This window comes from Mustela putorius, unplaced genomic scaffold, assembly GCF_011764305.1.
Source record: "Mustela putorius furo isolate JIRA1106 unplaced genomic scaffold, ASM1176430v1.1 tig00003909_pilon_pilon_pilon, whole genome shotgun sequence".
Lineage (NCBI taxonomy): Eukaryota > Metazoa > Chordata > Mammalia > Carnivora > Mustelidae > Mustela > Mustela putorius.
In genome coordinates, this window is record NW_025422057.1 from 13,590,274 (window position 1) to 13,612,148 (window position 21,875).

General features: G+C 41.4%; 1 protein-coding gene across 4 annotated transcripts in view; it reads left to right on the forward strand.

Moving 5' to 3' along the window:
• The window catches only part of SHTN1 (shootin 1), a 103,968-nt gene that overhangs the window by 33,559 nt on the left and 48,534 nt on the right, over positions 1-21,875 (forward strand). For all 4 annotated transcript variants that reach the window (XM_045068923.1, XM_045068925.1, XM_045068926.1 and 1 more), the window contains 5 exons: positions 5,152-5,246; positions 10,879-11,047; positions 13,162-13,259; positions 15,339-15,420; positions 18,366-18,460. In XM_045068923.1, the coding sequence (XP_044924858.1) occupies positions 5,152-5,246; positions 10,879-11,047; positions 13,162-13,259; positions 15,339-15,420; positions 18,366-18,460 (539 nt within the window). The remainder of the gene's footprint in view (positions 1-5,151; positions 5,247-10,878; positions 11,048-13,161; positions 13,260-15,338; positions 15,421-18,365; positions 18,461-21,875) is intronic.

The window sequence follows — 21,875 nt, forward strand, 5'->3', positions numbered from 1 at the left end:
TCTCCCCAAATCAACCTACCTTTAGAGTAACATATAAACGTTCCTCTCCCACTTCCTTTTCCCCTTTCTTTGTCTTTTCCTCTAAATATCTTCGACAGTTTTAAAAATTCACATTTTTCCTTACGAGCAACTCAGAGCCTAAAAGAATCAGCTGAAAGGTTAGTACAATGATCTTTATTGTTGTATGCGTTGAATTTTTGACTATCCTAAGTCTGCTTAATTAATTTAAAGTTTGGATGGCAGGAGAACAGAATGCCGACTCTTTTCTCTGACTCAAAAGAACAGAACGTGGGGACGATGAAAATTCTAAATACTTGTTAAAACATTCTGTCTGGGGTAAATGGTTGATGACTTCTGAACAGGGAGCAGGATTTCGGATTTGGAAGGGAGCACAGCGGTTGCCAGCAGGAAAAAGCAGCTGTGCTGTGAATCCACGTAGTCCTGAGCAATTTCTGCATTAGTAAAATTGGGATAAATGACCCTGCCTCCGAGGCTGTTCAAGGAACAAATGAGATAATTCATGGAGAAAGTGCTGAACACAGTGCCTGGTGTTAGAGTTTAAGTGCTCAGTCAACGTGCGCTGCTGCCACTGCCATCTCGTTGACTGTCCCGTCCAGAGCCCGAGCCCCTTCGGCATGAAGAGTCCATGAGCCTGCTCACGGGTTCGTTTGCAGAGCCTGGTCTTGGCGCTTGGACAGCCCTGGGGAAATATCTTCGGGTGCTAAGTTGAAATCTGCCTGCCTGTCATGTATACCTAATGAGGCCCAGATCTCAGAGTGAGGGAAGAGCCCCGTTAAGCCGAAGGGCTGTGCTCACCTCGCTGGTTGTGCTCTTCTTAGCCGGTTTCGTCCGTATTTCCCCGCCATTTTTGGCCTCCATCAGCTCTGCCCGAGCCTTCCTCCTGTCTTCCTGCACAAAGAGCCCCGCTGCAGAGCAAAGATTCATGTGAATCTGTCCCTAGGAAGACAGATTCACGTGAGAGAAGAAGTCACTCAAGGCCTTTCCAGTCCTTCAGCCAGAACCTGAGAGCCTTTGCGGTGTGTGAGGACACACCCATGTCCCCCGCACGCCTGCCAGCTCTCCTCCGTGTTTGCACACGCGTGAAGACCTGTCAGACGATCTCACATCGCTGGCGAGTAGACGGTATGTCTCCACATGAGCTGCAGAGACGTCCTGCATCTAGGCGTTGCTGAGAGTTGGCTGGATGGAGAGGAGTTGCGCTCACGTCAATCCCACGCGTGGTATCACATTTGAATACAAGTTAGAAAGACATCTAGAAAATCAGAGTCCTCTAGAAGTTGGTTTAGCTGGGCTTTACACGTTAGGACTGTATTTTGGGATGTATGTTACTTGACTTTTTTGGGCTTCAGTGTTCTCCAGTAAGAAATTGCTGTGATATTACATACCTACCTCGTAAGACTGACGTGAGGAATCCTGACAGAGCACATCGGGTTTAGCACAGGCTGGACACAGAGTTGGCCCAACAGTCAGTGATAGCGGTTGTGTCCGAAGCAGTTCTGTTCTAGAGAGAACATTCTTGTAAAGGGGTGTTCCCAGACGAACATAGGCCTGATAGATTTTTCCAGTCACAAACACAAACACAAATGTGACTATGTAGCACATACCCAGCAGTATGTCAGGTGCAGGACGGTCAGACATGAGTAAAGCTGTGATGCTTGAAGTTAATAGAAGACAAAAACAAGTCAAAAAGATAAAGTCCCAGTTGCCCCCCATTCTGTGATGGCAAGTATGTCAGGGTGCTTTGCGGTCGTGAAGAGGAAAAACAGACTTTGCTGGTTCAATTGGACGGGTGGAAGCACTCATGGATGCCCTTTCAGGTTATGCTTCTGAGTTGTGAGAGTCACTAAAAACAACTCTGATTATGGAAAAGATCAAGCTTATATAAAACTAAGAAAATAATGCAGTGAAGCCCCATGGGTTCATCATCAGCTTCAACAACTACCAGCCCGTGGCCAGGCATTTCATCGCTGTCCACGCATGCATTCTCACCGACCTCAGATCATTTTGAAATGAATTCAGTCATCATATCATTTCATTTCATCATATCATTTAATGATAATTTTATCGTAAATAAATATAACAATTTCAATACGTGTTTCTAAAAGTCTAGAATTCATCTTTCTTCTTTTTGAACCCTTCCTGTCATCCACATCAGAGCTATGTTAGGTGTAGTGGTCATTCCTGGTCTGGGTGTTAGGAGACAAGCCTGAATTTGGCAACATAGAGCCAGTCACTAAATGAACAAATGAAAGGTTTGGTTTTCTTTTTGTTTTTTTTTAAAAACTTTCATCCTTTGGAAGTTGCAAATAAAATTACATATTGCAAAAACGTCTGTTTTGTGTCATGTAATCTGACTTGTAGTTTTGGAAATGAGGTCTGCTTTTTAAAGATATAAATGCCCTCTGAAACATGTTCTTTTCTTTTAAATATAGAAAGTGAATAGGTGGGTGTCTTTACTCCCCACTTAGCATTGAGATAATTTTTTAAACTAGAAATCAAAGCACTACTTTTGATTTCTACTGTTCTCTCTTAGAGGAAGAGAGAAAAAAAACCTATCTGATGGGCCTGCTGTATGAGAATTGGAGAAAATTGTGGCTAGTGCTGCCTATGTAAGTTTATCAAGTTAAGTTACAGGGCAGCTTTTTACAAAATGTTCAGAAAATAAGTGTGAGTGTGTGTGTGTGTGTGTGTGTGTGTGTGTGTGTTTCTTTTTGCTGGGCCTAAACCTTGCTATGTGGAATGATTTTTCCTTACTCTTCCATGAGCAAGAATGTTATTGAATAAAAAGTCAAATTCCTATGAAACATGCAGAGTGTTTATGTTTTTGTTATGATGGTGGAAATACCAGATTGTGGCAGAAGAAGTCAAGTAGTTAAGGCTAAAAATTCAAAGTAATATTTGATGTTGTAAAAATTGTATAGGTTTCTTTTCTCTTTCCTTCACATTTTTGAAGAACCTACCTTGTAAACATAGTGATAAAATGCCAAGAATATTAGGATTTTAAGGAAATAATAGAGCCTATTATTTAAACTACAATATAAAAGGCAATTATATTGATGAAGAGCTACATGGGCTTTGTGTGTGTGAATAAACTTGGCCTGTGTTCAGCTTCTATTTGTTCTTCTGGCATAAACACATATTGTGTGTGATTCCAGTTTAATGGGGACCCGTTTGTATGCCAAGCAGCTGCATTTTAGGACCTATTGCGTGATTTCATAGCTCTCTGAAAATTGGTTCTATTCAGAACAAGAGATAGAAGAGGAGAGGGGGGTGGTGTGGAAGGGGGGGCAGAGCCTCAACACACAATCATTTCTTTTCAATTGGAGCCAGAAAGGTTGATGACAACATGACCATTGTGTTATAATGATAAGACCACTAAGGCATCTGTACCTCTCATCAAGGCTTTCACACAACAGCAGATACAATTTAATTCACTGCTCTGTCAGCAGTGCTGATACCATTATGCCGTCTGTCTCCACAGTTATAATCACTGTCCTCTGAGAAATGCAGTTGAAATGATCTTGAGCAGTCAAAGAAACTCTCAATTAAGGCTGCCACTTCCAATGTGTCAGATTGTGTCTTATGCACTTGGTACAATTTTCACTTCCAATCCTGTTTATTTACAATGTCTACCAGTAATTACGCTTAACGTGTCATTTAGTGAGGGGGGCCCCTGCCAAGCCGATTGTTGGGTGCTGCTGTACCATTGAGTGGGAGTTTCTCGAAGTCAATGCCATCAGCAGCTTTTAGGCCCTGATGGGATGCAGTAGTAATGTTGATAATGCAAGTATCGTGCTCATCAAGTCATAATTAGATGCCACTCAAATGTGCCACTTGTAATAACAGTGTTGATTCATGTTTTTCTCGGTGACTGCAACTACTAATTAGTTAAGTGGTTTTTGGTTGGCCTGCATTTGCTGCAGATTATTATTACCCCTGAAAAAATGTCAAGGTTAGAGATGTTTCTGGCCATTTAGTGCTGCTTTATGAATTTGAATATTAACATAATAAGAACTTTGGACAGACTTAGGAAGTAATACATTTTTGTATTTAATTTGGAGAGAAATTTTTTTCCCCTGAGTTTAATCATAATTGCAGGTTAATTAAGCTTAAATGAAGCAAAAGTAATCTCTCTTTGTGTTATGTGAGCCCCAGTGCTTTTTGCCTAACTTCATTGGGTTTCACATTTGGGTGTACTTCATTTTTCTTTTTTAAGCCAAACACATGTCAATAAGTATACACGTCCACAGTGAGGTTTAAGATGCTGAGCATTTTCTTTTAACTAAAAATGTTGGGGAAAGGAATTGGCACTTTTCTCTCAGATGATCTTCGAAGTATAATTCAGGTTCTAAATTACTTTGTACCTTTGAATCTCAATCTGTATAAACCAGCTACTGAAAGAGCCTGAAAATTACTATTTTTCAAGCATTGGTAAAGTGTCCAGTAAAATTGCATTTTTCTTCCAATCTTCCTGACAGTCTGTGATGCAAGAAGGCTCCACGTTCATCGTCATCGAGTACATAACTGGGGTTGCTGTACTTTTCTGCCCCGGAGTTTATTAAATCACAGTAACTACTTTGTCTCTCATAGAGAAGGCTGTTGCATGCTGACCTGAGCTCAATTGCCACCTTGTTATTCTGGTGAAGGAGATCAAGTTAAGATTTAATTTTAAAAATTTCTTGCTAGCTGATTTTCCTTCTTAGATCCAGGGGTTTGTCTCGCTAAGAAAAGGAAACCACGTTTGCCACTTTTCATTGAGGAGAGATTCTTTCGTCTAAGTTAGTGGACGTGTCTAAGACTCTGTGTACAGCTGCATAGAATAAAGACACTTAAAGGCAGCCTAACTAGCTTTCTTAAAAATGTGTGCATTGGAAATGAAGGCTCTTCATTGCGTTTTTTCCCCCTCCACGTCCAAATATTAGCTAAGATTTAATCAGGGCGGCAGCTTCAAGACTGTTTTTTTGTTTGTTTGTTTGTTTTTTGTTTTTTTGTTTTTCCCTCCTCCATACCCGATGAAGGCCTGGCGAGCTAAAGAAGTGAAGTATTCTGAGTCATGGGACACAACGTGTGGGCTTCTGGAATCGCTGACTAATCTCTGAATGCTGAGACTTTTTTCCCCCTCATTCCTAGTTTCTCACATGGTTATAGAGGAAGTCAATTTTATGCAGAACCATCTTGAAATAGAGAAGACTTGTCGAGAGAGTGCTGAGGCTCTGGCGACAAAGGTGAGACTCTTCAAATGAGGGAATTCTACCTGTGCCTTTTAAGTTCAACTTCTTTTCTGATGAGTGAGTGGCCTCTTACCTGCTTTTGCTTGTCTAGTCCCATTGCCTCTGCTCTGATGAGGAGAAGTGTCGTAAAGTGCTGTAAATTATCAAAGCCCTGGAATAGGGTTATGTAAATATCTTAATGCCTAGGTTCTTTCCATTGTAAAAGGGGCATTTACATGTGTGTATTTCAGCATTGGTGCTTTCTGCCTCTAAAAAATGGCCCAGAGTCCATCTTTCAACTGGACTTTCTTAATGTCTGAGCATTGGGTGAAAACATTCGCCAAGTTTAAAATGAGCCTGGTGTGGCATAAAGGGGGCAATGAGTGTTTCACATTTGATTTAGATGAAAAAGTCAGCCTCCAGCCTTACATTTCAGGTGATTATTTGTGAAAGCAGAGTGAGGGCATGCTAAAGGTGACCTCCAGTGCTCCACTGATTGCTTCTCGCTGATGAATTTACCAAGAGTGTAATTTTCTATATTCTGTCTCATCAGAAGTACATTATTATTAAAGAATGTTTTTTTTTTATCTCTGTCTTACGTATTTTGGGTCGGGTAAAATGCATCTGAACCACTTCATCAGAAAATGGATTACAGCAATTTTTAACCAAAATCATTAGTAATGCCGGTTGTGTGCCTTTCTCTCTTCCCCATCACCTCCCTCCAAAGTATGTCTTTGGATGTCACTGAAAGTCTTCAAATCAATCAGCCAGTCTGTCTATGTATCTCTCTGTTTAATTTGTGTGCATTAGCAGTGTGCTTGCTGGAGGTATTTGCTTAATTGTTTGTGTAATGACACTACATTAGAATTCATAAGATAATACAGTCAGAACCCAAGAATATAAACATGTACATGCAACTTCTCTTCTGTTATTCCTTTGAAGAATACACAGCACTATGGGCCATTGCTTTAAAAACAGTGATCGCATGGGTGCTTTCCTATCATTTCTTCTGCGCTACCCTTCATTAAGTGTTCACTGGTCTGCAAAACTGGGTGAATCCTCTTTTTTTTTTTTTTTAAAGATTTATTTATTTATTTGACAGACAGAGGTCACAAGTAGGCAGAGAGGCAGGCAGAGACAGAGAGAGGGGGAAACAGGCTCCCCGCCGAGCAGAGAGCCGGATGCGGGGCCCTATCCCAGGACCCTGGGATCATGACCCGAGCCAAAGGCAGAGGCGAATCCTCTTTTTCATATCCTTTATTCCTTCTTTGGGAACAGATAGAAAAAAAAATGTCTTGGGAGCATACTAACTGCTCTGAACCTCGCAGTAGCTAAAGATAGTCCTTGGATTTTCTCTTGCTATCCATAAGTATCCCTGTTGCCAGTAATACATTGCAAAATGAGAACACAGACTACCTCGCAGGACTGGCAGAATTAATGGAAAGCAACAATTTGGGAGTTTTATTCCCAGTGATGTCATTTTGGGCATATGTGACTTTGGGCAAGTTACTAGTTCTGGTCTCTGGACTGCTGTGTCTCCTCTCAAATGACAGGATGGACTAGAGTTAGGACGGCAGGGAGAAAGGGACAGACTTCCCTTTTTTCATGATGCACTCTACTCACAGGTCTGTGTAAACCCTTTTAAAAAAAATGATTTGAGCCCTCCCCCCCTTTTTTAACAGGTGACTTTGAGCAAGAGAATGAACCTCTCTGGGGTTCTACAGTTGCCTTGTCCCAAGTGTCAGGGTGGACCAGCATTGATTTCTTAAGAATATCCTAGACCCACTGATGCTGGGAATGTGCCCCAGGCCAGGTGTGTGCTGAGAAAGCTGCCAGGGGACTGTTGTCTTCGTCCGTCCCTGTTTATGAACCACTGTATTACTAATCTCAAAGGTCAGTTTTATAATTTAGTCTTGACAAGAGGATCCTTCACTTACAGGTTTTGTCCTCTTCATGAAGTCTTTCAAAGTGGCCATATGGTTTCTTTCTGAGGCTACAATGTTGCCTTGTGGGACTTGGAATAAAAATAGGTCAGAAAGCCTATAGATGTTCATTGGATCTGGAAGATACTACAGCTTTGAATGCAAAGTCTGGAAGCTTCATTATATGAATGATCAATAAGTAGCACATCCTGGGGCACCCTGGGTGGCTCAGTGGGTTAAAGCCTCTGCCTTCGGCTCAGGTCATGATCTCAGGGTCCTGGGATCAAGCCCCGCATTGGAATCTCTGCTCAGCAGGGAGCCTGCTTCCCTCTCTCTCTCTCTGCCTGCTTCTCTGCCTACTCTTGATCTCTCTCTGTGAAATAAAATCTTTTAAAAAAAAAAAAAAGTAGCACATCCTGATTTAGGTATCCCAATTGTCATTTTTGAAAGTAGACTCCATTTTTAAAGCAACAAAGTTTCTGTAAATTTCTTCTTATTTTTCTAAATCTTGGCTCTCAAATTAATGACAAATGGGATGTTCTTAAGATGCAATTTGCATAATTTTCTTAAAAGCAAGGGTGGATGCTTCGGTAAAATGTGTAGGTTAAACCAATAAATATAGACCAATTATTTAAACCATATGGTCCAAATCTGCTTAACTTGCTTACTTTGTATCTTTAAATATTCATTAAGCTGCACCCAATATAAAAACTATTTAAATTTGAACATAGTAGAAGATTCTGCTACTATAGGTTTATAAAAGATTTATTTTTGCTTTGTGACTTAGAATCATTCCAAAAGACAGTATGCTGTTAATATATAACTTGATGAATAATAACCTCAGTGAAATTGCTTTGCCAAAATTTGTGAATTCAGAGTTTTCAAAAATATCCAGTTAGTATGGTCATGAGATCTTTATGTACATAAATCTTGTGTTTCTTCCTTCAGAATGTGAGAATGATGTTACAGAGAAATTTGCTTATGGCTTTTATTTTTTATTTTTATTTTTATTTTTTTAAAAGAGTAGTCTCCACACCCATCATGGGGCTTAAACTCATGACCCTGAGATCAAGAGTCACATGCTCTACCAAATGAGCCAGCCAGGTGCCCGGTGTGTGGCTTTTTTCTTGAGTTAGTAACTTTGTTGAAGAGAGTAGTTGTATTATAGCCACATAGTGCTGGCAGATTCTGATTCCTGGCTTGATAGAAAGAGGCATTAAACTCTTGAGGGTAGAACAATTAATGAACAAGTTATTAAGTATTATTGTGACAGTGGCCCAGGACTGAGCCTCTTAAACACCAGATAACAAAAATTCGTGTTTTTGTGCTTTCATGAGGATCCTGGAAGAAGAGAAAATTGCACAGATGTCTATGTTGGTTGAAAAAAACTAGCTGATAAAGTATTCCCAAAGAAAAATCAGACACACACCCCAAACACCTTTTGTTCCTATCAGGAGCAAACACTGGCTTTTTCCTGCATGTCCGTCACTGTGTGAAGCGCTTCCTGTGTAATGTCTCACTCAGTGCGCACGTTATGGGGCAGAGGCTATTTTTACCCTTAGTTCGTGGAGGAGGAGACCACTGCTGTGAAAGGTGAAGTTATTCTAGGAGCAGAGACATTGGATTATAGAGCAGGATTCTTGCCTCTGGTTTTATAGAAACAGATACAGAAGTGTTTCCTTTCTCTGTGTCAAAGATTCTTCGTAGTGATGCGCAACAGAATCACCTGGGGCCCTGAGAGGGTGCTCTGCGGGGTTCCACCGCCAGAGAGTTGGGTCTGTGAGAGAGCCTGTGCTCTGGGATTGTGTAAAAGCTCTCTGGAGGTTCTAATGTGGCGTGCTGCAAACCATTAGTTTAAGTATTACTAGGGGACAGAATTACAAATGAAGGCTTGACTGTTTTCACTTTTTCCTTCAATTTTGATTTTTTTTCCCGCCATTCGGAGAAGATGGCACCATCTGAGTATCAGGCAGGATCCTTGAGCCGCTCGTGCCCGCTGTAGCACCTGTGGTACCAGGAATCCACAGCAGGCTTTACGAGAATGTTTTATCCAAGGGGAGAGAGGCTTAGAGATCATGGGCTCCTGTCTTATCCCTGATCCTCTAATGGACTGTCGGGAGCTAGAAGCTGGAGCTGTGGGCTGGGCACAGGGAAGAAAGGGGCTGTGTGAGATTCCCTGAGTAGAGCTCAGGAGGCTTCCCAGGGGGAAGCTTTGGAAGGGTTCAGAGGGCTGGGAAACCTCTTGGGCCCGCATCAGGCTACTTGGGATATAGTTAGATTCAGTGTTCTTGGGGTGAGAATCAGATCTCCCTGTTTGAAATGGTCTGGACTTTTTCCTGAGGGAAGCCCTAAAGGGCCTTGATTATGATCACAAATGAAGGACCAAAGCTGGGCCAGTACCAGCATGACTTACTCTGATGTAAAGCTGTAGTAGAGAAGGTAGTTATTAGCTTTCCAATGAGTTGGGTTTCTGTTTCTATTTATTTCCAGTGTCAGTTATTTAATTCAGAACTTGTCTTGGTCGCCATTAGCCCTGAGTGAAAGAAGAGAGGTTGCATTTCTATATGTGCATGTGTTCATAGGAGACCTTTTATTTTTTAGTCTTCAGAAGAGAAAACATAAGGAAACCATGCTTTCCTTCTATGGGCTTTGGACCACGTTGAGTCTTTGTGCTTCGCACTAAAACCGGTACGCACATAAACAAGGGAACCGAAGAAGACGATGGTAGTTGAGCGACTGAAACTAAAGAACAATTCATTTCTGCAAAGGGAATAACAAATACATTAATTAATTAAGATTTCTTCTCTTTGCTGTGAACTATAACTCTTTTTATAGAGAGAACAGAAACATACCTTGTACTTTCTTCCACTGTCAAAAGAAAAAAAAGTAGGAATTTGTTAGTGAGGGATATTGGGGAATCCAATGGCATCCATGAGCTAGGAGCATTTTGAGAATAGACCAGAGAGAGTCCTGTGGGAAACCCATCTCCATTATTTTTCTCTGTGTGTCTCTACACACCAGCTCCGTTTGGGGCTTTGCTGTGGACTCCCTTCCTCTGTTTCTCAGTTCAGTAGTGAATCATGTTTGCCTACAGCGTCTGTATATCTGGACACATGGACGGAAACTCATCTCTGTTCTAGCCTCCAAATTTCTAGAGGAGGGATTCGCCTGACCACGCTTAGGCGCACGTGCCTGATCCCCGGACTGATTAGCTTCAGCCAAAGGGATGGGGTGTTCTCTGGGGGAACACAGTTGTTCCCAAAGGAATGCTGTGGAACAATGAAGAGGAGTAGCAGGTGTTCAGAGAAGAGGGAGGGCTGGGCTAACAAACATTTGAAGGGTTGGGCACAACAGCAAAGAAAACATTTTCTTGAAATGAAGTGCCTTAATTAGGACTATTAAGGATGGAATAAGTTGAAATTTGAGTAAATCTAAGTATATAAATCTATACTGGTATCTTGTCTTAATAATTCTTATGTCATCAGTTAGAACTAGCATTTCCCCATGCTGCTGGCTGTAATCCAGGTGTCAGGTCTTAACTTTAGTTAGTTTAATACTAAAAAGTATAAATAAAACCTTACTTCATGAATCTTCTAATTGTTAGTTCATGCTGTGGGTGTTGATGAATATGTAAGACAGAAATACACTCAATCTGTCTATTGTTTAAAAATGCAAGACATTCATTTGACTGCTGTTAAAATGACTGTTTTTATATTTTGCCTTAGCTAAATAAAGAAAATAAAACATTGAAAAGAATCAGCATGTTGTACATGGCCAAGCTAGGACCAGATGTAATCACCGAGGAGATCAACATTGATGACGAAGATGTCAGCACAGACCCAGAAGGCACCGCGGAGACCTGTGTCTCTGTACAGTGTCAGAAGCAGATCAAAGGTGGGATGCTTGCACTGGGCACATTTTGGATAATGTTTCTTAGCACTGGGTGCCCATTGGAATCACCTGAGAACCTTAGAACTTGGGTCCTGCTTCAAAAAGTTTCAGATTTAAATGTCCCAGAGAGCAGCCTGGTTGAGAATCATGATACGATGTGATGTTGGTGCATTGTGAGTCACTTTCTCATTTGCGATTACACACTTTTGAAAGTGTTGTCTTGATGGAAACAGCCAGCTTGTAAAAATTCTTAAAAATATGGACTACACATTGAGATAATTTTGTTAAGTGAAAGAATGGATAAAAATATATGTAGCCCATGCCTCCCATTTGTCTGGTTCTTTTTTGGAATCTTTCGGGAGGATTCCTCCCCAGATGGCTTAAGTCTCTGCCCTCAAAGGACTTCTCATCTGATTGAGGCACTGAGCTGTAAGCAATCTGCAGTGTTCAACTTAGACACGGTTAGACCACTCACTGTGGCAGTCAGCGGCACGTAGAATATCACATGGAACCTCTATTAAATACACTTTAATTTTATTCTTGATTGTATATACATCTGATTATATGTACACACTGTTTATGTTACAGATGGAGAAGAGCAGTCCGGGGCTCAGTGACTTTTCGGGTATTTTAGCATCAGGCGCATGCGAAAAGCAATACTTACTAGCATGTTGGGTTGGATAAAACTGCAGTTGGAAGGGGGGGGAAGGAGGATACAGACAGCCCTTGTTACCTGACTGTCCGCCCCGGACCGAAGACAAACTAATATTTGTGTGGGTGGGGAGGGAGTAGTTTACAGGATTTTCTTCTGTTCATGATTCGTCTCTCCTCTTAGGTCTGAGACAGTATAGTCTCTCGTTCCTCCTTCAGCATGACCCAGCCAGTGGAGAAAGAGGTTTCGAAATAAGATCTGAGAACTCTTCCAGGCTGGCCTCCTGTAAAATCTTGATTCAATTTATAAATAACTCCAGAGAAGGTTTTTAATTAAAAGCAATTAAAACCTGAGTAGCAAACCTGGAGGCCTTGGATATCCATTTAAGGACTGACTCTGTGCTAATATGTGTATTTGTATATATATATATATATATATATATATATATATATATATATTTTAAAAAGATTTATTTGAGAGAGAGAGAGAAAGGAGAGGCAGAGGGAGAGGGAGAGAGAGAATCCTCAAGCAGACTCCCAGCTGAATGCAGAGCCTGACTTGGTGGGATCCTGACTTGGTGGGATCCCAGGACCCTGACATCACGAGCTGATCTCAGGCCGAAGTCAAGAGTCGGGCGCTCCACCAAACTGAGCCACCTGGTCGCCCCTCTTGTGTACTTTTTTACTGTTGAGTGGTGGGAGTAACTTTCGTCTACTACCAGAAGCTTTTGCATTTCATGGTTGCTAATAGTTTCATTTTGGTAATACAGTTTTCATTAAATTCCAATAAGAAGAACTAGGAAATAAATTAAGAAACAAAGCACCAACAACTCTGGAGAGAAAATTACTAGAATTAACCCTTTTGCAAATAGGTTATATTTTGAGTCCATTCAAATAACGTTTGAGGGCTATAAATTGGCAGCAGGTCAGGATTTTTTTCTGCAAATCAAAATCTGCAAATTATCAACTGCCCCATTGTCTGTTATATTTTATTGTGACAAGAGCCCATGGCCATTTTAAAATAAAAAGGAAATTAGTAATATGCCTTAATTTGTTTTGCTGAAATCTTAAAACATTTACTTCTAAAATGCCAGATAGTTTCCTAAAATGTGGGCTGATAGCATGCAAAGAAAACATGAACTGGTACATTTAATAACACAGTGAGATTGCGTGGTATAAAATGATTAATAACTGTGGCTGCATACAGGGGCAAAGAAGTGAGATTTCCACCATTCTCTGCTTTATTTGCATTCTATTTGTTAAGTAACCTTGATTGTAAGCTACATATGGACTGGCATTTTCAGTTCTTTTGACAAGATTAATGTCTTTTAAGATAAATTTAGAAGTTACTACACCCGAAACTAATGTTGTACTCTAAGTTCGCTAATTGAATTTAAATTAAAAATTAAAAAAGTAAGTTTGCTTATATTGTTTTCCTCCCCTTGTTTTTTTCTTTAAAAATGCAGAACTTCGAGATCAAATTGTATCTGTTCAGGAAGAGAAGAAGATACTAGCAATTGAATTGGAAAATCTCAAGAGCAAACTTGCAGAAGTAATTGAGGAAGTATGTATCTTGGGCCTGAAAAGCAAGACTTTTGGTGTTTTTAGGGTGTTTGGCTAAGTTAAAAACTTGCTGTTGGAAGTTGATTTCAGGCACGAGAACCATGTACCAGTTCTGACCTTCTCTTCTCCCCTCCGTTTCAAATATACGGAAAGGTGTAGAAAATAAGATCGTGAACATTCGTATACTCACTACCCAGCTCAGTAAATCAGCGAAATATCAATGAAGTATCGCGGTTGTCCCCGTATTTCACTATGGGAGGCAGATTTGTAAGAACGCTCTCTGCAATTTAAGTCATCTGCTTTATTACTGCTGGGGAAGAAGTATTTGGCTTCGCCATCAGATGGTTTGGCTCAGTTGGGAAGGGCTGTCTTCTTGGGTACCAGCAGCATAAGCATAGATGTCAGAATGGGTTCAAAGTGGGTGCTTCAAAAATCTTTTTATTTTTCCTTTTGAATGGTCTTTAAGAACAAGAGCACATAATTGCCTTTCTGTGCATGGTGCTTCAGAGAACTGCCTTTGCAGTCATGATTTAACTGGTGTCCGTGGTTCCCAGATTCTACAGCCCAAGCTTCTAGACCCATCCCTCAGGTGGCTTATGGGTAATGCTGAGGCCTTGAGGCTTCGATCCCTTCAGTAGGCAACCTTACCCAGCTACCTCAGTTTGCATACGTATCTCACAGTTTTCCTAAGGGCCAGGATGCGAGAAAGGTTGGGAGGTGGTGTCCACCAACGTCAGCCTCGCATTTACTTAGCGTTACGGAACATGCTGAGGCATGGGAAGGATGATGCTGTTTTGGAAGTGGCGTTCCTGGGGAGAGTACACCGGCTACTAATTCAGACCAAAACCAAAAACGGAGCTTACGCTAAAAGCATCCAGTTCACAGGCTCTCTGGTGTGCCGATGGATTCAGAGTCCTTTTCCAGGACCATTATCTTAGTTTCTTTCTTGTCTGAAACCACAGGAGAGAGACAGACATGTTTTGATGCACTCTCTTCCTCAATTATGATGATTTACTGATGATCCTGTCCCCCTCCCATTTAGAGGTATTATTGGAAATCCTTTCAGAAGTTCCTTTTATTACGACTATTTCAGACATGTGAAGAGTATAAAAAACAAAATAAGGAACACCCATATGTCTACTACCTAGTTTAATACGTAGTCTTGATAACCCCAGTGTCTCTCTCCCTGACTGTATTCCCCTCACTCCATGCCCTGTTCCCCTACACAGCCATTATTCTGAATTTGGCTTTTATCATTCCAGTGCGTGTGTGTGTGTGTGTGTGTGTGTGTGTGTGTGTGTATTTATTTATTTATTTTGCTACAATACATAGGATTTTGAGTGTTTCTAAATAATGTAAATGTACCTGCTTTTTATTTTTTTAATTTGTATTTTAAGTAGGCTCTGTGCCCAGTGTGGGGGTTAAACTCACAATCCTGAGATCAGGAGTCAGATGCTTCACTGACTGAGCCAGCCAGGCACTCCTGTACCTGCTTTATAAAATTCAATGTAGTGCATTTGAGACTTGCCCACTTTGATACACCTAACTTCACATTCTTTTTTTAAAATGGTCCCTTCATAGTCTCTTCCCATTGATGTCAAAATTAACTCAGAAATGTAAGTCTTTTGGGAAGATTTTTATGTGTGTTTTATTTAAGCCAGAAGTCATAAAAGTTTTTTATTTTAAAAATTCATGCATTGTTTTCCTTAAGTTAAATGTCATCAGAATTTGAAGTGAATATTGAAGTTGAGTATTGGATCTCTGACTACATGATTTGTCTACTTTCTGGGTGCTTTCTACTTGGATTTTTGCATTAAAAATATCAATCATTTACATGGGTAGGGACCAGTGCCATTTGGAATTTGTAAGAAAGTTCTCTACCAAAGGATATCCCAGCTTAAACAGCTACCCCCGAGGCCTTAAGAACAACTTTACTAAAAGCCCAACACGATAAAGCCATTACTGCCTGAAATTGTAACTTCATGTTGAATGTTGAACAGCAGTCTGGGTGTCACACATCACCTTATGTCATATTTTACAATGTCGGGTCTTTTCTTCCCTCACAATTTCACATTTTTAGGTAAATAAAGTTAAACAAGAAAAAGATGCTTTAAACTCAGAAGTTCTTGAACAGAGAAGAGTCTTAGAAAAATGCAATAGAGGTAAGTGTTTCCAGTCTTTTTTTACAGATACCTGTGTAATTTATTTGGTTTGCATACATTTTGTGTTGTTTTGTACCTGTGCCTGAAGAGTCTTGGAGCAAAAATATTCTGTCTTGGTTTTCCTGGTTTCTAGCCACGAGTCTCTCTCTTTTCAGTTATTTGATCACCCACCTTAGGGTCTTGGGACTTCTAAAAGTCCCTTCACTTGAGGAGCGTACGACCCACCTCAAACCAAAACACTGTTCTGTCTACATGGATCCTGGGACCATGGCCGTATTGGCATTCCCCTCAGTATTTATGTATTTGGTAGGTGATTTTTAATCCAAGAGAGAGGATATCTACACAGATACATGTGACATGATATGAAACCATTTTAAATTACGAGAATATACAAAGTGGGGCAAAGCAAAAGTACAATTAAATACCACTCTACAAGGTTCCATGCTTGCCGTGAGGTCTCGTGCAGTCCTGCCTGTGTGCAGTCAAGTCTGGCTTAGAACTGTCTAGCGGCCAGAGTGATGAGAGATTTACGACCGTTCATATGAATCATATTAAAATGATCCTCTTGATCAGGAGAAGCAGGCATGGTCCCGTGGTGAGGAGATTTCTCCAAAGGCTACCTCTAGAGAAAACGGAGTCCTTGTTGTGAAACCCAGCATCAAATCCCACGGGGACTGTGTTTTTGCATCCTCTGGTTCAGGACAAGGGAGTGATGCCTGAGTGCAGGAAACCTTTGAAATTTCCCTGTTGTCATTGGTGGTAGTTCTCTACCTTTGGGGAATGAATTGAGATTTTTGAATAAACAAAGGACCTTGTAATTCAGTGTGGGAGATGCGGTGATTCTGACAATTCTCAGCTCCTCCCACATTCCGGAAGATAGAAATGGTTTTGATGTACTGTGCTAGACACAGAGGGTTGGTTCTACAAAGGTCGATCACATGGATCTTGCCTTCGGAGAGCCCTTTCCGTAGGAAGAGAGAGAGAGATGGTATAAATAAATGCAAAAGAAATAAATAGTTTCTTGCAGAAGCCAAGTCAGAAGGGCCAGGGCATGTGAAAACTCAGTTTTGGTTATGGTGTTCTGGACTAGAAAAGAGCGTCAGTTACGTTGCCCCGGGCCTTTAGATAGTCATAGTTGTCTTTGTTTCCTTCGTGAAAATTTCTTTTTTAAATAGGTTTGAAAATCATTTGGCTCTCAGGGACCTATAATTCACACCACAAACCATCACTTACTTTGCTTCACTCGAGTAAGACTGTTCGTCTTCCCTCCGAGAAGGCAGGAGATTTACAGAGTACAGAGTTGGAAATTCTATGTCATTACACAGCAAACCAGTCCTTAGTCAGTTAGGGCTGAAGTGTCCTGGCGGAACGTTGTGTGAAAGCAGCCATTAAGAGCGCCTTTTTAAAGATTTTATTGCTATGACTCAACTCAGGATTGAAAGTGCCTGTGTCGAGGCAGATGGAAAGACCAGTGTGAGATCTCCCTGTGTTGTGCCTAATTCCTAATGGCGTCATCACTCCCTCGGTCCTGCCTATGTCATTATTTAACAAAACAGGCCCCAGAATGTCAAAAAGTAGCAAAGATTTCATGTTTCTTCTATTTGATAGACCTTCCCTTTGAGATTCCTGTCCTTCAGTGATTCTTTAATTCAGAGCTCTAACTCTGGGCCTCAGTGGATCTAAGGCCATTTCTCTGTAAGCATGCTTAAACATGTAAATAAGCTTAAAAATAACGTATATATATATTTTTTTCTTTTTACTCAGGTAATACATTTTTTTAGTGGAAAACATAGATTCAAATGGAAAAGGAAAAAAAAAATTTCAATCTTACAGTCCAAAGATAAGCACTTATTAACGTCATGTATATTCTTCCAACCTTAAGATGATATCTATAAATAAATCATTGGTTAAATGTATTTATAACATTTATGGAAGCTGAAAAAATCTCAGCAAAAGAAATACGTCTTTACCCGTTGATACCTTAGAAGCCCCTGCATATCGATCTCCACTTGCATCCCCTCACGTAGATTTTTATCATTGCTCTTGTTTATAGCTCTACCAGGTGTGTACAGATCTCTAAGTGGCATGTTGTTTAACTTTGCATGTTTTTGAATTTTATATTCATGCTATCACCTTGCATATGTCCCTGTGCATTTTTTGGTTTGCGAGGTCTCTATTTGCCCTGGTATGTTAACTTTCCCCGCTGATAGTATTTCATTTGCTGTCTATCACAGAATTTATGGTCTTTTCTGTGGCTGTTTGAGTTTTTTCAAGTTTTCTGCTATTCCAAGACCTGCAGTTATGAAAATTCTTACATGCGTCTTCTGGTGCACGTGCCCTCACATAATGTGCCAAATGCCAAGGTTCATCTTCAACATCAGAACATGATGCCAGGTTACTTTTAGGTAGATTTTCACTCCTGTGGGCAATGTGTCTTTTCCCATCGTCCTGTGTCCTCTCCAAACTTGGTGTAAGTCTACTTCTTGATTTTTGCCAGTTCCCTCTCTGCTGAGTCTAAGAAGGTGTCTGTGCTTTTCCTTTCCATTTCTCTGATTACCAACAAAGATGAGTATCTTTGCGCATTCACTGACCTTTCCTCGGTCTGCCGTGGGACCATCTGGGTCATTTCTCTGTTTCAGCAGCGACGCCAAGAGCACTCTTGGGGCTGAGCTGCTGGATGTGTTCATGATTTGTGCTCTTGGGCGAACTGGTATGTTCCTAAAAGCAGAATTCTCAAGTCAGAGGGTATGAGTGGTTTTAGATTTTTTATTTACATTGCCGAGCTGCTCTCAAAAACATTTGATCTGTTCATACTTGAGTCAGCAGTGGCTGAAGGAGCCTGTGTGCCGGTACACAGAATCTTTGCAACACTGCTTTTCATCCATGTTCCTGACAGTCTGTGTGGTCACTGGTCTTTATGCATTTCTCTTCCTTGTCTTCCTAAGTGTCCATGCTGGCGGTAGAAGAATATGAGGAAATGCAGGTAAACCTGGAGCTGGAGAAGGACCTTCGAAAGAAGGCAGAATCATTTGCACAAGAGGTAAGCATCCACAGAGACCTAGTTTTAGATTTGTGTTTCTTAAAGAACTTTGCAGGTGACATGTCAAAATGTGTAGGTTTTTTTTTTAAGATTTTATTTATTTATTTGACAGAGAGAGTGAGAGAGCACAAGTAGGCAGAGCAGCAGAGAGAGGGAGAAGCAGGCTCCCCACTGAGCAAGGAACCCGATGTAGGGCTCGATCCCAGGACCCTGGTCATGACCTAAGCCCAAGGCAGATGCTTAACTGACTGAGCCACCCAGGAGCCCCAAAATATGTTTTGAAGTTGAAAAAGAACTTAACATTTAGAATTAAGGGAGGCCAGCTATGGGATAGTGTCAAGTTCACTAAAACAGGTGTTAGAAATCTGGGTTCATATTTTGGCCATATTAGTCAGTCGCTCATTGTATGACCTGAGAGCAGCCCTTTTAGTTCCTTGGGGCTTTACTTTCACCATCTGTAAAATGGGTGATGCTATCAGCCCGACCAAGTAGATTTTGAAATCTGGTAGCACAGCTCTGCAAAAGGATTTCCTACTATAGAATGCTGTTAAAGGGGAAAGAAATTATATTTAGGGATACCTGCCACTTGTGATGCAAAGTCCAGCCTGAGTACAGGATTTCTGTCTGTTTCAACAGCCTTAGGAATCTAGGTTACATCTCCAAATACCATCTCAAATAACAGCATCATGGTGTTAGTATTTTTCTTCACCTGTTAGCGATCTCATTACATGAGCTGATCTTTCTGCTTGCTGTGGAACATTGCCGTGGTGTGCGTCCATCATTGTAGGCTTTCACCAGAGTCCTGGTTCTCCTCTCCTGTCAGAGATAAGCTTTGAGCTTCTCATATTCCAGCTTCCCTTTGTTGACTTGTTGTCACTGGATATTCCGCGGCCCGGGGCTGGTTTACAGGGAGGTGGTGAGGCACCGGTTGGCAGAACTATAACAGCTCGTGAAGGGGGCACTGGTCTGCCCGAGATTTCCATCATGTCTCAGTATTTTGAATCTGGGTGCACACCACAGGTTGCGAGGGAGAGTAGCTATGGAAATGTAAAACATCCGTAGGTAGAAGTATCCAAGGTGCTAGAGGAAGACGAAGTGTGGGGCTATGGGAACGACCTTTGAAAATCAGATTACGAGTTTTGTGCAGGAGTCTTTCTGCACCTGAGTGTAGCTGTGCTAGCAATGAACTCTGGGAAAGGTTTAGTCCAAGATGTGATTTGAAATATTGTCATTCATTTTATTCAGAGAGCTTAATGAAAGGTGAGTAAAAATTGTGCTCTTATTACTTGGAAGAAAGAAAAGAAATTGAGGCGTGTCAGAGCCCCTTGGGAAAGCTGCAGCGAGAGCCACAGTGCGGGGGAAGGGAGACGGGGGCTCATGGGAAGACGCCTCCGAGGTCAAACTGAAAAGGTGGGCTTGTTTCCACCCGAATGCCAGGGTCTTCCTTTGAGAGACATTTTCAGTTTTCCATCTGTTGTTCGTGGAATGATGTTAGAATACAAAGCCACTCGAAGAAGACTTGAAGGCCACACAGTAGCAGAGAAGATAGATACAAGAAGCAGGATTCTGCCAAGAATCTGAAGACAGTGATTTACTCTGCCCTTCACTGGCCATGTGATCAGTGACCATGACCTTGACACCAGCTGAGAAGCCAGAGGCGGGAGGAGGGAAGGCCAGGGTGGCCACTTGCATTCTTCCTATGGGGAGCCTCAGTGTTTGCAGCCGTGCTGGATGGTTTTATAGTATCTAGATTTTATCTGCACAACTGTGAGATGAAAACTGTTGTTGTTTTTTTAAGATTGTTTTTCCAAGATTTTATTTATTTATTTGACAGACAGAGATCACAAGTAGGCAGACAAGCTGGCAGATGGGCGGGGGGAGCAGGCTCCCTGCCAGGCAGAGAGCCCGATGTGGGGCTCGATCCCAGGACCCCGAGATCATGACCTGAGCCAAAAGCAGAGGCTTTAACCCACTGAGCCCCTAAGATTTTTTTTTTCAAGTAATCTCTACACTTAGTCTGGAGCTTGAACCTACAACCCCAAGATTGAGAGCTGTGTGTTCTATAGACTGAGCTAGCCAGGCTCCCCAGAAGCTGTTCTGTAGAATAACGTTAGGCTAGAACCCATACGCCTTCTGCTTTGCACGGTTTATAGACTTGTAGCTGCTGCTGCTGCTGCTGTTTTTTTGGTTTTGTTTTGTTTTGTTTTAAGATTTATGTACTGATTTGAGAGAGCATGCGTGTGAGTGGAGAGAGGAGCCCAGGAAAGTCCTACAGTCTCTTCACAGGTGAGCTTCGTGACCGGAGTGGAAACCATGAGGACTGAGGTGCTTAACCATTGGAGCCACCCCGGTGCCCCGACTCTCAGCGTTTCAGCAGAAAACTGTTGCTAAAATGTGGAGGTCTTGGTTTAACAGGAGAAGAGCCGGTCTTGTACATTTTGGTTTTTCTTGTGTTCAGCAAACGTCTTCATAAGCCAGACACTGTGCTGACAGTGGGAATGTAAGGGTGAAGAATTCAAGTGTGATCCCTGCCCCTTTGGAGCTTATAGTCTGGAGCCCTAGAATTCAATAAAGTAATTTGCTTTATATTTTTAATTACAAAAGGGATATATATTCCTTGTAAAAGGTATATACCTTTTTATAAAAAGTATTTGTAAAAAATATGAACAGTTCTCAGATGTGGAAAGGAAAACATGGAATGTTTCTCCCACACTCCTACTTCCATTTGTCCATTTGAAAAACAAAAGCTGCAGGGTGCCTGGGTGGCTCAGTGGGTTAAGCATCTGCCTTCAGCTTGGGTCATGATCTCAGGGTCTTGGGATCGAGTCCCACATCAGGCTCTCTGCTCAGCAGGGAGCCTGCTTCCCCCTCTCTCTGCCTGCCTCTCTGCCTACTTGTGATCTCTCTCTGTCAAATAAATAAAATCTTACAAAAAAAAAAAAGCTGTGCACGTGTGTGTGCACACATGCACTTGTGCGCGCGCACACACACACACAGGAATATTACTCGGCCACAAAGAAGAATGAGATCTTTCCTTTTGTGACAGCATGGGTAGACCTACAGGGTATTAGGTTAAGTGAAATAAGTGAGACAAAGACAAATGCCATATGATTTTGCCTCTTTGTGGAATCTAAAAAACAAAGCTAAACCAAACAAATAAAAAGCAACAACAAACCCATCGATACAGAAAACAAGTTGGTGATTGCCAGAGAGGAGGGGAGAGTGAGGGGATGGGAAAAATGGGTGAAAAAAAAAAAACCAGCAGCATGAAAACCAAAGTAAAAACTGTACCCTCCCCTCTTCAATAAGGAGGAAACGGCCAGTTGCCTTCCTACGTTTTTGTACTTCTTCAGTGTTAACTTCAGGTTTCAATGACAAATTTTCCTTTACTTTTTGAATCTGTTTTTTCTTGTTG